The following is a 13,009-nucleotide window of genomic DNA, read 5'->3' as shown; positions in this document are numbered from 1 at the left end:
TTGATGCTTCCTGCAGGTACAGCTTTATGGGAATCAATAATGATGCACAGTGGATTCATTAGAAAGTGTCTATATGTCAACTGTTGTGCTGAATTATGTATTTAATTCTTTTCACTGCACTGTATTTGTCCTATTCCTATCAGCGTCTTATTCTCATGCTGTGGAGCTTAATCTGTTTTCATAAAACTTTCATCTAATATTAATTTCCACTTTCAGTAACATCATTTGGTTGATGCTTTCATCAAATTGCCTGACTGTGCTATAAGTACATTTATTTTTCAACAGCCAGATCCGGTGTGAAAAGGCAGAAGTAACTGGTTGAGTGTGGATTCACATACATTCGCCTTGTGCGACATGTTAAGGATAGAACGTCCCTAATAAATAAATCACACTGTGTGAAGAATAGACTGTACAGTCACCTAACATCACCTCGAGACAGGACGAGTCACATCAGTCACGTGTAATGAACAGGAATAAACATAAAACACAGCTTTTGCCCTGACTCCACCTTCAGCAACACAACATGACAACATGTTATGTAAGAACCTGAGCACCTGAAGTCTCCTGTTTTGTGATTTCTTTTAATGAGAATTCCTTTATAACAAAAACGCTGTCAGCTGTGAAAGATGTTGACCTCGACTGAGCTCCTTCATTAACAAAAGTCAAATGACGTAACAGCCGGACGGCCTGAATTCACCTCCTGCTTTCATCATGTGAGCAAAAATAACAAAATAAAAAACTATGCAAAAGGTTCGGCGTGCCAAATGTGGGTCAGTCCTCTCGCTCTCCCCTCCTGCTGTTGTGGGGAGAGACATAGAGAGAGGCACACAGCGAGCACGTCTGATTCCCCTGAAAGTGCAGCGGCAGCCGGACCGCTAATCTACCTCTTCAACCAACATCACAGCTCAGTGGATCGGGGATTACAACAATAGGATTTAGGATTTATACTTTTTCCCCCAAAAACTCCACTTAACTCCTTGACTCCTGTCCCCTCTGTGCTTTTATTAACTGAGGCTCATGTTGCACTAACAGTAGGGGGGGATTTCTACTCCATCTATGAAAGTTAGTTTCCATCCTGAGGGTCAGAGTCCCCAAGCAGAAACATCTGCTAGTTTCAGCCACTTAAATGTTTTTGTTTTGTGTAATTGTTGAACACATTTATGTTTCGATTGTTAATCAGAGTAAACTAACGGCTTGAAGCAACCACGTGTCCTAAGAAATGACATTCCCGTACAACTAAACTGCATTTTTAATTACATTTCGAGGGAAACCGTTTAAACACGGTTAACTTTATAAATTGAAACAAAAAAAAAAAAATATGCAAAGAAAACTGCTTGTTAGGTTTAGTAAAGTATCGTGGTGTGGGTTACAATGAGTACATTTGTAACGTTATTTAAGTTAACGCAGACTTTGATTACAAACCTTTTATACGTCAAACACAAAGATAATCCGGGAGAAAGTACATTTCTCTTGAAACGTAATTCACAATGCAGTTTTGTTATATTGGAGTCCAGAATGTTTAAAGACACCACGGCACTATTTGACTGACAAGAAACTGACAACTGATTAATAATAAATAATCATCCCTAATAATATTAACAACAATACAACCGTGAGCTGGACTTTCTGCCACGGTCACCTTACAAGCCTTACGAGGACACTCGGTCCTCATAAATACAGAAACACAAGAACATGCTCACACACACTAAAACGTGTCAAACTCAATCAAGCAGCTCCAGTCGTGGCACACGAACACATGCCCTACAACACCAAACTGCACGACAGCACTCGTGAATGCACTCAAGCATGTTCACCGGCTGTATAGATATAATCTCGCACACGCACACGCACACGCACACGCACACACACACACACACACACACACACACAGTTTGCTTACTGCAGGCTCATTGTTGCACTTCTTGTAGGTGTTTGTGTGCTCTTGCCCTCCGCCTACACAAGCACACAAACCACCAGTTTTTCATAATCAACCAGCACTTCAATATTCCCCGCAGACCTGACAGCTTTACTCCTTATTCGATACGGCAGCCTCGGGCTGATGAATCCAACAGGACACATAGAATTGATGGATAAAATCAAAGACAAAACCAACGAAAGAAAGTAGAGGAAGGATAACACATCCCTCATACACCTCAACAGTTCTCCAGGGAAACATTGACATTGTGCTTTGTCATTTTTACTAAATATATCCAAAGCAGTTTTGAGAAATTAAATAAACTGACATATTTTCAGGTCTCCACTTTATCTTCATTTCATCAAAAGCAGTCTTCTAAGGCTCGGAGACAGTTGATAAAATGGAAGGCGGCTCTGAAGCTGATATGTGTTTTTGACTTCACAGAGATGTCAAAACAAAGAAAGGTTGTTGATGTCATAATCATGTTTGAACGCTGCTGCTTCCCATTAATACTGGTTTACGCATCACTGTTAATACGGACACTAACACATTCACAGACACACCCATGCATCAACCATATCTCCATTATCTTATTACATTCCCAGACAACTAATCTGCATTCTCAATTACGAGTCTTTAGGAGACCAGACTGACTGATACATACGAGCCTCACAAACACAACACACCTTGCTTGATCCAACCACAAGGTCCATTAGGTAATTGTTCTTGAGCTTTTGTTCATATTATGTGATCTTCATAAGTTCCCTCAGGAACTTCGTTTTGTTTTGGAATTTCTTCCTCAGCATTTTAAGGACTTCCTGTCCATGCTTGAGGTTCATTCTTGGCCTCTGGGAAGTAAATAACTCCTGATTGTATTAATCCACACTTGAAGACTATCATATGTATTTGTCTACCTCAATCATATATGTATTCTGCACTGACTGTATAATGGGCACTATATTTGAATGTAAGCCATTAGGTACGCTTCTCCTTTAAGAGATATAGGTAAACAACCATCATAACGCTGTTCTCCACGGGGCGTGACCGCGCCAACGTGGACCAATGGGAGAAGACTACGCCTCAAAGACATGAACTAAGCTAAATGTTTAGGAGTTTTGTGCACACTTCCTGCTTATCAAATGCTGTTATCATCACTTTAAATAAATACTATTTGAGCATTCAGAAGTTTGCTGGATTGATTTGATATGCAGTCATAGTGTCCTCAGAACTTTTAAACCCAACACCTCGGAGTTCGAGAAAACAATCCCACCATGAGGTCCATTTAGGAGCTCTTCTGGAGCTTTTGATCATATCCCATGATCTGTTGCCAAAGTCAAAAATGAAGCTGAACCTTTTAGCCACCGTGGACACCGTGGATCAGTGATCTATATTTCCATAATAATCAGGCAAACTCCATCTGCTGCTGAGGATCATGTGGTTTGATGAAAGCTCCAGAAGATCTACTAAATGTTCTTTAGAATAGCATTATTTCAAAAATAGGAGACACAGCACACTGATGTTACGGAGACTAAAAAGCAATATTCAGTCTAACATAGAGGAACACATTCTACGCTCTTATCGCTGTTTCTTGTAAATGATGCAGTTCCACAAACAAAAGTTTTAGAGCCGAGGGAAAGGTTTCTTGGTATTTTTCTCCTCTTCTACATTGTGAATCCATTACGAGCCTCGTCTCTGTTTGCTCTGCGGCTCAGCTTTTAATCATGCTCAATGCTCCGCCCATGAAACATTGATGCGCTGTGTTTCTGCCTGGTGATGAGCTCCTCACAAAGCTAATATCAAACATGCAGTGAATCTTTCAGAAGGCCAGAGAAGGAAGGGGAGCAGGGATCTGTTTCCAAACTGCATTCTGAACGACCTTCTGCCAAACACAAATGTTTCATCCTGATACAGCAGCAGAGGCTTTCCACTTGTCATCCCTTAAAAACAACAAAGTGGTGGTTTTAAAGTCGAGGCTCATGTGGACAAAACAACCGCTGGACTGTTTGTGTTTGACCATTGGAAAACAGCTCGCCCGGTTACTCCTTTTCTCTCTTTCATTTACGTTCTTCTCTCTAATGCATTTTTAAACATCTGAAGACACAAAGTATAAACATATAGAATATTGTGGATCAGTAGAATTGAAGAGTTTGATTCCATCTGTATTTATATTTGTCAAATCCTTAAAGGTTCAATGTGTAATTCTGAGCCACCTGCTCCAAAGAAACTAAACTGGGTCCATACAATCTCTAATGTTTGTATCTTAGTTGTAGTAGTTTGGCATATTTAATGTATTTTAATGTATTCTTTATATTGTGCATTTACTGTGTGATGCCTGTCAGTCAGTCAGCAGGGCAAGAACATTTGACCAAACTGCTGAAACTCTGAAGCTCTGCTGTTTTATAATCTTCACGTGGAACATCTATTTACTGCACACTGATGTTGGCGGAGCTGCAGCCCGTGTAACGCTACGTTAGTTTGTTTATTGGACTAAATCCAAAGTGGCAGAAACTAGAAAACGACCCGTATATTCGTCTCGTCTTCCCGGATCTAACTGAAGCTACGCTGCTTCCCAGGGCTGCCGACAGATATACACTCGGAGCAAACACCTGCTGGCAGCTGTGAGGACGAGGAGAGGTGGGGCGGGGGGTTTTCTCGTTTCTGCCACTTTAAATCCAATAAACAAACTATAAAACAGACATGTAACACGGCTGTAATATGTAAAAGAGTCAGCAGCTGTACTTCTTCTCTCTGCACTGAGGGCAGACTGGAGCTGCAGTGACTCACTATCACCTCTAGAGGAACAAGTGGTATTACAGACGGGACAGAGCGCAGCTAGCTGTTAGCATGCTAACTTCAGGAGATATCTCTGCAACACAACACACAGACGTCTTTGATATAACGTCAACACTGTTACCTCTTCACACTCTGTTGATCATGTTAGTTCATTGTTTAAATGGTTTACGTTTAAATGCTGGCATATTTTATACATTGAACCTTTAAAGCGTGTATTTTTCTAAGTCTCATTTAGTTTTACTAGAAGTTTAGTTACTCAGAATCACCTTTTTTCCATGGAAAACAAATAAATGTTTAATACAACTCTTCAATTGAGCTGATATCTTTGCTGAAAACAGAACTGATGGGCAGAAAAAAAGAAGGAAAATGTAAATGTGACTGTATCACAGTTGTGACAGAGTACTCACCTTCATGTGTCGTCGCCTCCGTCTGAAGCGCAGCAGCTCCTTGTGTTGGCGGGCGATGAAGTTGACAGCGGCGTACTCCAGCAGGGCCGAGAACACAAACAGCAGACATACGGCCATCCAGATATCGATGGCTTTTACGTAGGACACCTGTGGAGGGGGGAGAAAGTGTTAGAGGCGTCTGGGTTCAGTCACAATAAGTAAGAAGATCATTATTTGATGCCTTAAAGGTTTAAAGTGTCCTGCACAGTCGCAGATTAATTTCCCATCATCTTATATCATGCATTCTTAGTGACTAGGCCGTCCATGTTCGAACGGAAATACTGAGAGAGAGAATACATGAAACACTAATTAAAACTGCTCTGCTGAAGTGCTCCTGAACACAACACTCAGGGGTCAGATGGTAAACCACTGTTGGAGAGGGAAACCTTCTGGTTTGAATGAGACTCCATGAGTATATGAAGGTATGCTACATGCATAATACATGACTGAACAGACCAGACAGGCAGATGGACAAGAAGCTACAAGACAACAATACGATCAGGACACAAACCCAGTCAAATGTCAGCAGATACATACAAAGAGTGCGCTGCGCAGCAAGATGGACGAGGACTGTCCAGATAATAACGGCTAAATGAAGTCTGGTTGGGTCATTGTCTGATTGCTATCTGCCCGCCAAGTGCCATTATTCAAGTGCCTTCACCCCGCCCTGTCATAACAACTCTCCATCTCCACACTCAATTACACGGTGCAGCCTGAGAGGGACATCCCGGTTCTGTCACACAGAGAGAAAACCCACAATCAGCCGTTTAAAATCCAATTAAACTATGACTTGAGATCATTTTCACAAACACACAGTGCTTATCTTTGCTGCTCTGCCTTGTTGTGATTCATGCTCGTTTGCACCAAGTCTGATGCACATTTATCTTCGAATGCTCGGATGATTCCCCCCCCCCAAGAGCTGCTGAGAGCTGCTGAGGCCTAAACGGTCAACTGGTTCACTTGGTTTGATGGTCATCCAGGGAGAGAGACACAGAGAAACAGAACAAGAATTCTTAAATTACCCCGATGTAGAGACATACACAAGTTCCTTTGTGGAGCCTCAACAACAACATGGCTTCTTCTGCACACAGAAAAGGACCTTATCTTCCTCTGCCCCCCCCCCCAACTATCATTTACCTTATATGAAAACATTTCATACGAAGAGGAACAAGATGTTTCAGAGATGTATGAATCAGGTGTGCAGGCAGATTCCCCGAGTAATTATGTAGTTTTAAATAATGCATGTGTTGCTTTAGTGTTTTTGGATGGTATTAAACAATTAGCTCGATGTTCTGGGATCAGACGCAGATTAGAACATGAGTCAAGAACTCTGCATTTCCATGAAGCAATTTTAAACGTGTGGAATGACCTTTAAAATGTTCCTGCCTGAAAAACCTTAATGTTGTACAACTAACAAATCAAAATACATGCTTCTCTGAAAGGGGGTTGGCAGCAGGGATTGTAGGAAAGTAAAGCACTAAGTGAAGTAAATGAAGCAGATGGAAGGAGAGTGGGTACAACTAATTGTTGCACATCACGTCTCTAATTAGTTTACTTCCTGGTGTCCTTTTCGTTTTACTGCCAATTTGTAGCTTTATATCTTTCTATAGCAATGTTTACAAACTGAAATAAGCTTTTATCTTTGTTTTGCTGGTTTATTTGTTCTCATGTTTAATTTGGATTGAGTCTTCACAAGATCTTAAAAGTTTAAAATGAGGAAGAAACAAGTTTGGACACATTCAAAGAAGCCTAGAAATCTTGGATCCTGCATCTCAAAACGAAAGATAACATCAGAAGTCACATACTCACAGTGGTAGTTGGGTTTCTGCATTGGATTATCAAATGATGAACTTTGCAGCTGATGTAGTGGAATCAGGCGAGCTAAGCTAAATCAAACCCGGCTACATCTGGCCCGGCCGGGCTCTTCCCTGCCTCGTCCTGTCCCGTATGAAGCTGAGAGCTTGTGACAGACAAAGTGACCAGCGGCGGCCCGCTGAACTGCAGTGTCTGTGGCGTTACTGAAGTCACGCCTCGCAGGACAATGTTCAAAGACAAGGAAAGCAGCGGAGGCTGTGGCAGCCAGGGATGCTGCTCTGACTGGACTGCTGATCAGCTGACTGATGAGTAAAAGACTGACAGCTCAAAGAAGTGAGCACCGGAGAACATCATTAAATACTTCATCACTGTTGAGAGGGACTTCGACCCACACTCCCCCTCGAATACAGCAATACATGTAATATCTCATTAACACATCTCTCTATCTCTGTATACAGTACTGTTATACTGCTGTCCATCTTTAATGGGAGTTAAAGTCTTGACATTGATATGTTTATAAGGTATACATTTATATGTTTATAAGGAATAAATATATATGTTTATAAGGTATAAATATATATATTTATATGGTATAAATATATATGTTTATATGGTATAAATATATATGTTTATATGGTATAAATATATATGTTTATATGGTATACATATATATGTTTATATAGTATAAATGTATATGTTTATATGGTATAAATATATATGTTTATATGGTATAAATATATATGTTTATATGATATAAATATATATGTTTATATGGTATAAATATATATGTTTATATGGTATAAATGTATATGTTTATATGGTATACATATATATGTTTATATGGTATAAATATATATGTTTATATGATATAAATATATATGTTTATATAGTATAAATGTATATGTTTATATGGTATAAATATATATGTTTATATGGTATAAATATATATGTTTATATAGTATAAATATATATGTTTATATGGTATACATATATATGTTTATATGGTATAAATATATATGTTTATATAATATATAAATATATATGTTTATATAGTATAAATGTTATGTTTTATAATATATATTTTTATTGTATACATCTATATTTTTTCTCTCTTCTCCCTCTCTATTTTTATCTTCTCCCTCTCTATTTTCTATGTTCTCTATCTCTTTTTCTCTTCTCTCTCTATTTTCTGTTATATTTTTATCTTCTCCCCTCTCTTTTCTCTTTTCCTCCCTTCTCTTTTTTCCTATTCTCCCTCTCTCTTTTTCTCCTTCCTCCCTCTCTCTTTTTTCCCTCCCTCTCTCTTTTCTTTTCTCCCTCTCTCTTTTTCTCTTTTCTCCCTCTCTCTGTTTTCTCTGGTCTCCTTTCTGTTTTCTCTGGTCTCCTCTCTCTTTTCTCTCTGTCTCCCTCTCTCTTTTTCTCTGTCTCTCTCTCTTTTTCTCTTTCTCCCTCTCTCTTTTCTCTTCTCCCTCTCTTTTCTCTTTCTCCCTCTCTATTTTCTCTTCTCCCTCTCTCTTTTTCTCTTCTCCCTCTATATGTTTATATGTATAAATATATATGTTTATATGGTATAAATATATATGTTTATATGGTATACATATATATGTTTATATGGTATAAATATATATGTTTATATAGTATAAATATATATGTTTATATGGTATACATATATATGTTTATATGGTATAAATATATATGTTTATATGGTATAAATATATATGTTTATATGGTATAAATATATATGTTTATATGGTATACATTGAGTGTTGATGGAGCAGCTACAATGTTAGCTTAGCGATTCGAACTCATTCAGAAAGAAGCTTTTACAAATGTTTGCTTCTTCTCTGTCTTCTTGCAGGACAGACGCGACATTTTATACAAATCATCATTATGCAGTTTTCTCAGCTTCCTTTTCATCCGCGTATTGCAATTCAATCACAGCAAAATCTGACACGTGTGGCGCGAATGACAAGAATAAAGACTTCCTCACAGCTTGAAGTCTGTCACACCCTGCATGATGGTCTGTGGTGAACAGGAGGGACCAGAAACACTAACAAACATGGCGTCCGCAGTGGAACACGTAGACGTTAAACTCGGCAAAATATGCTAATCTTTGTGTCGGAGCCTCGTGAGACATCCCAGACACAGAATCAGTTGCAGACAAACAGAATAAAATGACAAATTGCTCAATAATGTGGATCGTCTGTAGGATCGGGACCTCTTTCAGGCGGACATTGTGTAATTCAGTTGCTTTGAAACCTCATTAAAATGCAAAGAAATCTCTTTGAAGGCAAGTAACTGCTGCAGGTTGGCATTTAAGTTTGACCTTTGTAGGAGAGTTATTGTGTAATGTTATGACTAATGGTATGGTTATTCTAGACTCATTTACAGCTTCATACAACAATATGTTCAGGTGAGTTGTATGTATATATATATATATATATATATATATTTATATATCAGAACATCATCTGCTTTGATGAATCCTTCTCAAACAGCCACAACATCTAATAATTCCTCCTCTCTCCTCACCTGACATGGTGCAGCCCTCCTCTGTGGCATGTGAGAGGAGCCGTGTGTTTCTACTATCAATCACACACACACAGACACACACACACACACACAGACAGATGTACGTTTGTGTGTGTGTGTGTGTGTGTGTGTGTGTGTGTGTTTGAGCAGTATGCCCACCTAAGCTCAGCTGTGCTGTGTGATCATTATTGTGACAGCTGAACTGCAGAGGAATCACGGTTCACTTGTTCAATTTTTAGAGCGCATGAAGCACCTAATGTCAACAAACAGAGTGTGTGTGTGTGTGTGTGTGTGTGTGTGTGTGTGTGTGTGTGTGTGTGTGTGTGTGTGTTGGGGATTACAGCATCCCTGGACATAATTATACAACCCTACTGGCTCACGCAAAGTCTGACCGTTTTTTCTTTTCCCTTTAATCTGAAAATCCCTCACAGGAAAAGATTTCTCTGGGTTTTGAAAAGTTATTTTTCTCATCTTTGTTTCCTTGAACTTCCTGTGTTGAATGTCTGCTTTTATATTCTTCTCCTCCCCTCCATTTTCCTCTGTCATCCCTCCATCCGTCCGCCTCTTTTCAACCCTTCCCCCTCCACTCCAACACAAATGTGTCACTAAGAAGAACATTTCCTTCTCGAGTCCTCTTCCTCCCAATTGTTTCTGTATTTCCTCTCTGTGTCTAGTCTTTCATTTCCTCTCGCCTTGTTTGGAACAATAATTATTGAGTAGAAACTGTAGCTCTCTGTATAATCTATCCCACTTTCACATTCATCCATTTCCTTCTTCTTCTTCTTCCTCAACGCATTTGTTCATTTCACATCTCTAACATCCTTCATCCTCGAACTTCATGTCGTATTTATGTTTGTACATCTGGAGGACGAGTTGTTTAGTAAATGTATTCAAGTGCTGAAAGAATTGTATTGTATAAGAAACATTGTTTATTTATTTGATCTTTGTATTGTAGTTTTTAAAGGAATAGCTTAACATTTTGGGACATACTATTCATTTCCCCGCTAAGAGGTAGACGAGTTAAGTATGGCAGCTGGAGCCAGGAGACGATTAGCCTAGCTTAGCATAAAAACGTAGTAGGGGGTACGTAGTAGCTAGCCTCGGTCCAACAAGCTCACTAACTAAAATGTTTACTCAGACGTGTTTATTACTGGAAACAAACTTTTAACATTTTGTCATTTTAGTCAGAGTTATGTTTTGGAACAGCTGGGTCAGTAAGTCATGTGATCACAGTGATGTTGCCAGGCAACTAGCGGAGACACTGCATGGTGCATAATATATATATATATATATATATATATATAATATTATTAATATTAATTATTAATAGTGTTTTCACTATAATATATATATATATTATAGTGAAAACACTATTAATAATTAATATTAATATTATATATATATATATATAATATATATATATATATATATATATATTCCCAGATTAATTATAAAATATGTATTTTCCCTAAAAGGTCCAGCGTTATTCAAAGTTCCTGTTGAACAGCAGCTGATGAACTGCTCGTTATAAAAGCTGGTCCTGAAAGGTGCGTTTGATTTGTCCTCACCTTGGGCAGGGAGGCTCTGGAACCGGAGCTCTGCGTGGTCATAGTCAGCACGGTGGTGATGCCCAGACCCACCCGGGCGGGTGCGGCGTCCATGTTGATCCAGAAGGAAACCCAGGACAGGATGACGATCAGCAGCGAGGGGATGTACATCTGGATCAGGTAGTAGCCCATCTGACGCTCCAGGTGGAAGCGAGCCTCGATACAGGTGAATTTACCTGGAGGGGAGGAGGAGGAGGAGGAGGAAGATTATTAGCAGACGTTAGATCTATGGAAGGAAATTAAGATCTAATTGACAAAGACTTTGGATTCTCAGATGAACGAGGGAATGGAAAGACGCTGATTTTACAAACAAGGAATACTTGAGAACAAATGCTGGTCGACTGCAACAGCTGTGTGTGTCTTAAGTATATATTCTGAGCATTAAATATTTAGAACACTTGCACGCAAATCAGGGTTCACAGAGAAAGTAAAAACATCCCGTGATGTTTTAAAATATTCAGATGTTAAAAAGGAGAAGAAAGACTTGCACCCTCCAAAAAGGTTATTACTTTGTAATGAGATAGCTGATGATACATACAGCTCCAAAATGTGTTCACCTCTCGCTATATATTCATGCAGCCAATCATCTGGTCTCAGTAGGTGTCCTGTTTCTTCAACACGCGCTCTCATTGGGAAGTGAATTTGCAGCACTTCAAGCACAAGAGGTTGATTCCAGGAAAAAGCAATAATAACGCTGGACAATGTTTAAAAAAGCAAAATGTTCTTTCGTCAGTTTCCCCCCCGAGGCAGTTTCATTAGCAGTGAAGAGTACCCGATTATCTTCATCCGAACGGACACATTATGTCATGTCCTCTGGAAAAACAGGTGGAAGGGACGAGACGGAGGCGTGCGTTAAAAGAGGGATCCAGAGAGACGAGAAGAAAGCGAGGAAGCGGGATTAGAGAAGTTGTTGGACCGGCAGTGAAAAGGAGGATAAGCCAGAGAGAGAGAGGAATAGAGGGACTGAAGACAAAGTTGACAGCTTTGAGACAAAATGTCATCTTCCTTCAGCTCGCGCACTAAGCCAAAGTGTAAATCATGAGCGGAAAATCAGAGCGACACAAATGCTCAGCTTTGCTGAATATCAAATGAAACCCAACATGGTAAATACGTGAAAGCAACAACTACAGCAGGTGGTTGTGGATTTATTGAGCCGGTGACTTGTTGCAGTCTGAGAGGAGCCTGTAGGAAGTGATGACACAGCAGAAACCGGCCAAGTTATTGCCTCATAAAACTGAGAACGTTTCCATGTGGCGGTGGTAAATTATTAAAACCACTATGAGCAAAAGTTTTATTTGTATCTTTTAAATTATACTGCTGGCATAAGTTTTTGTTTTTGGAAGAAATTGACAATCTTGGTAAAAGTTGGAAGTTTTTATCTTCTTCTTTGATTTGACCTCCGGCTCCTGCAGAAGTGATATTAAAGTCATTCCAACCGGGAACACGGTAACGTGCACTGACCGGACCTACGTTTTACACACTGGTACTTGAACACATCATGACATCATGTAGATTTTCACATTGACGTGTTTGACTGGAAACGTTTCTTCAGTCTGGGCTTGTTGTTGTTGTCAAGCTGCTGTTTCCAAGGTCAAGAACCTTCAAGCCTTCAAGAATTTCCTTTTGTTGTGTCAACAATTGAAGTGCAGTCATTTTGAAAACAACAGCTCACAGGGAGCGACGCTCTGCCGGCTCTGCATCCAACCACATCGTGTCACACTGACATTAGTCCCTCTCACAACCATGACACAAGATGTGTGGATGAGATTTCTCAGCTTGTACAAATCCTCAAACTGCACGTGAACACAAGCAGGATGTGTGTCATCGTGCTCTCCGACCTTCTTGTTGGTTCCAGTTCACTATTGGACTCTTTCTTGTGACAAACACATCATCTTGAACCT

General features: G+C 39.5%; 1 protein-coding gene across 2 annotated transcripts in view; it reads right to left on the bottom strand.

The window, feature by feature from the left end:
• glra1 (glycine receptor, alpha 1) overlaps positions 1-13,009 on the bottom strand; it is a 106,186-nt gene that overhangs the window by 16,009 nt on the left and 77,168 nt on the right. For both annotated transcript variants that reach the window (XM_029441532.1, XM_029441533.1), the window contains exons 7-8: positions 11,070-11,284; positions 5,116-5,262 (exon numbers count right to left, since the gene is read on the bottom strand). In XM_029441532.1, coding sequence (XP_029297392.1) covers positions 5,116-5,262; positions 11,070-11,284 — 362 coding nt within the window. The remainder of the gene's footprint in view (positions 1-5,115; positions 5,263-11,069; positions 11,285-13,009) is intronic.

The sequence above is a fragment of the Cottoperca gobio genome, chromosome 10 (genome assembly GCF_900634415.1).
Source record: "Cottoperca gobio chromosome 10, fCotGob3.1, whole genome shotgun sequence".
NCBI lineage: Eukaryota > Metazoa > Chordata > Actinopteri > Perciformes > Bovichtidae > Cottoperca > Cottoperca gobio.
The sequence above is the reverse complement of the archived record's forward strand: the minus strand, read 5'-3'. Positions and strand labels throughout refer to the sequence as shown.